The 2,707-nt window shown below is 45.2% G+C and overlaps 1 protein-coding gene across 1 annotated transcript; it reads left to right on the top strand.

Moving 5' to 3' along the window:
- Positions 1 to 524: 524 nt before the first annotated feature.
- Positions 525 to 1,460, top strand: LOC138262309 (olfactory receptor 5AP2-like). The gene has a single exon (XM_069212207.1). It carries the CDS (start codon positions 525 to 527, stop codon positions 1,458 to 1,460), a length of 936 nt encoding a protein of 311 aa, XP_069068308.1.
- Positions 1,461 to 2,707: the final 1,247 nt, after the last annotated feature.

Genomic DNA, 2,707 nt, shown 5'->3' with positions numbered 1-2,707 from the left:
GGCATCAGAGACAGACTGGCCATGCAGAAAATAACAACTATTTCCAGCAATTGAAACTTTTTTTTCCACATTACCGACTAATGCATTCTTGGCTACCCTTACTCTTACTCCCACAGGAAGGTACCTTTCTGCTACTTATTCTCAGGCTCATGTTCCTGACACACAAAGATTGCTAACTTGGAAGACCAGGTTCTCCCTTTCAGCACTCTTCCTATTTATGTTCATAGAAACTGCCCCTGATTGATAAAGAGGAGATAGGGTAACCTTCTGCTGGATTGGTTTTGAGTTTTATTGAAGTAGTTAAACTATGCATAGCTTTACACCCATCCTTTCCCAGTGCATTGTCGTTATCCCCATACTTTATTAGCAAACGTCTGGCATCGCAGGCAATACCCCTTCACACTGAGAGGCTGGAGAAATGTGTAAAGATTTTGAGAGGCGATTGTTTGCTCATTGTAATACCACTAGAGTTTTGATAATATGCCTTTTATTTCTCCTACAGGCACTTGAGGTTTAGAATAAAAATGGATGCCTGCAACTTGACCATGGCAACAGAGTTTATCCTCCTGGGCCTATCGGATGTTCCAGAACTGCAGACCACACTATTTGCTCTATTCTTGGCAATGTACCTGGTCGGAGTGCTGGGGAACAGTACCATCATTGCACTCATTACTGTTGACTCCCAGCTTCACACACCCATGTACTTCCTCATCAAGAACCTTTCACTGGTTGACCTCTGCCTCATGACAGTCATCGTCCCCAAGCTTTTGATCAACATCACCTCTGAACAGAAGACCATCTCATTTGTCAATTGCATGTCACAGTTGTTCTTCTTTGTTTTATTTGTTGGGATGGAGAGCATCCTGCTTGGTGTGATGGCTTATGACCGGTACGTCGCCATCTGCAAGCCTTTGCGCTATTTTATGCTCATGAACAGGAGTGTGTTTGCTCTCTTAGTGGCTGGCTGCTGGTTGACTGGTTTTCTTAACTCCATGCTGCATAGTGTGACAATAGCATTGCTCTCCTTCGGCAGTATGAACAAAATCCAGCAGTTCTTCTGCGACATCCCACCGCTACTTAAACTCTCCTGCTCTGACACAACCATTAATGAGTTTATACTCTTAGTTGAAGCTTCTGCCATTGCTATGGTCTGCATTATGTCTGTACTTGTCTCATATGTGAACATTATAGTCGCCGTCTTGAGGATGAGCTCTAGTGAAGGGAGGCATAAGGCCTTCTCCACCTGCTCCTCCCACCTCATCACTGTTACTCTGTACTATGGAACTATTCTTTTTACCTATATCCGCCCTATATCCACCTATTCACTTGAAAAAGACAAGGTTGTGACTGTGATATACACTGTTGTCACCCCGATGCTGAATCCTTTCATCTACAGTCTTAGAAACAAACAGGTGAAAAAGGCTTTGAGAAAGACCATTGACAGACCTCTTTTTCAATAGAAAGCAACACCCCTCTCTTCCTTGTGCACTTATGCATGTCTGGTGCATTTATGCATACCTGACCTTGACACATATCTTATTATAGCAAACTGGTCATGAAAATGGTGCATTCTTGCTGCTGGTGCAGTCGTGGAGATTCTCCTTGATTCGCTTTTTAGCATTTTCTAAATTCTGTCCCTGAGAATTTAGCTTTTTCTAAATTATCTTCCTCACTGTTGTGCCTGAAACTACATCTGCAAGAATGGAGTTGGAGCTGGCCAACATGGATGCCTACATTGTGGCCAGCTCAAGACATTCTGCAAGGAGAGGGGACTTCAAGCACAGAGCACCACCTTGACGGTGTAGCTCCAATAGATGCTGAGGGCCTGGGTGAAAGCCCACCAGTCATTGTTTGGAGACACAGAGGGAGGTGATGATGAGATGGAAGAACTTGGAGAAGACCTTCCTATGGTGCCACCTGCAGTTGAGAAGAACGACATGACCCCTGAAGTGGAGGTCCCTGCCAGGGTACAGTGCAGTGCGTCTTCCTACTGCCTTTCCTCAGAAGAGCTGGTGAACATGAAGGTGAAGAAGGAAATCAAACTACAGATCGCCCAGTTGATAATGGAGGGAAAGAAACTGCACATGAAGGCTCAGCAAAACAAGGCTGAGGCTGAGAGAGCCTGGGAGGAGAAGAAAATATTGTTGACTCATGAACTGAGTCTGAAGGAGCTGGACATCAAGGACATACAGGCAGCGTCAAACACTGATGGTGCCAGCTTTTCTACAGGGCCCTCTGGAGACAAAATAATTAATAGCCCCAGAGGTCTGGTGCCTGACTTTGTTGTGGGGGTAGACAATGGCAAGTGGTTTGAAACTTATGGGAAGGCTTTCCAGGAGCATAGGATCCTTGAGGAGCATTGGGCTAGCCACTGAAAACACACCCTTAGAAAGGGGGAGGGATGCCCTTAAGACCCTAAATAAAGGAGACAGGATGAGCTATCCCCCCATGAAGGAAAACCTAGTCAGAAAGAATGGCCTTACCTCAAAAGAACAAGCAGAAGTTTAGGGACAGTTAGAAGCTGCACCCGCAGTCATGGGCAGATTGTGTGGACTCCTTATCCAAGGCACTGGATTATTAGGTGAAGGGCAGTGAAGGAGAGGATTTCCATGGGCTGAGCAATTTTATTGCGAGAGAGAACACATGAAAAGTCTTTGTTTTGCAGATCTGCACTAGCACCTTATTTACAGTAAGCTAACTGACCCCA

Source organism: Pleurodeles waltl, chromosome 10, assembly GCF_031143425.1.
Source record: "Pleurodeles waltl isolate 20211129_DDA chromosome 10, aPleWal1.hap1.20221129, whole genome shotgun sequence".
Classification (NCBI taxonomy): Eukaryota; Metazoa; Chordata; class Amphibia; order Caudata; family Salamandridae; genus Pleurodeles; species Pleurodeles waltl.
Note: the sequence above shows the minus strand (reverse complement) of the source record. Positions and strands in the feature narration are given on the sequence as shown.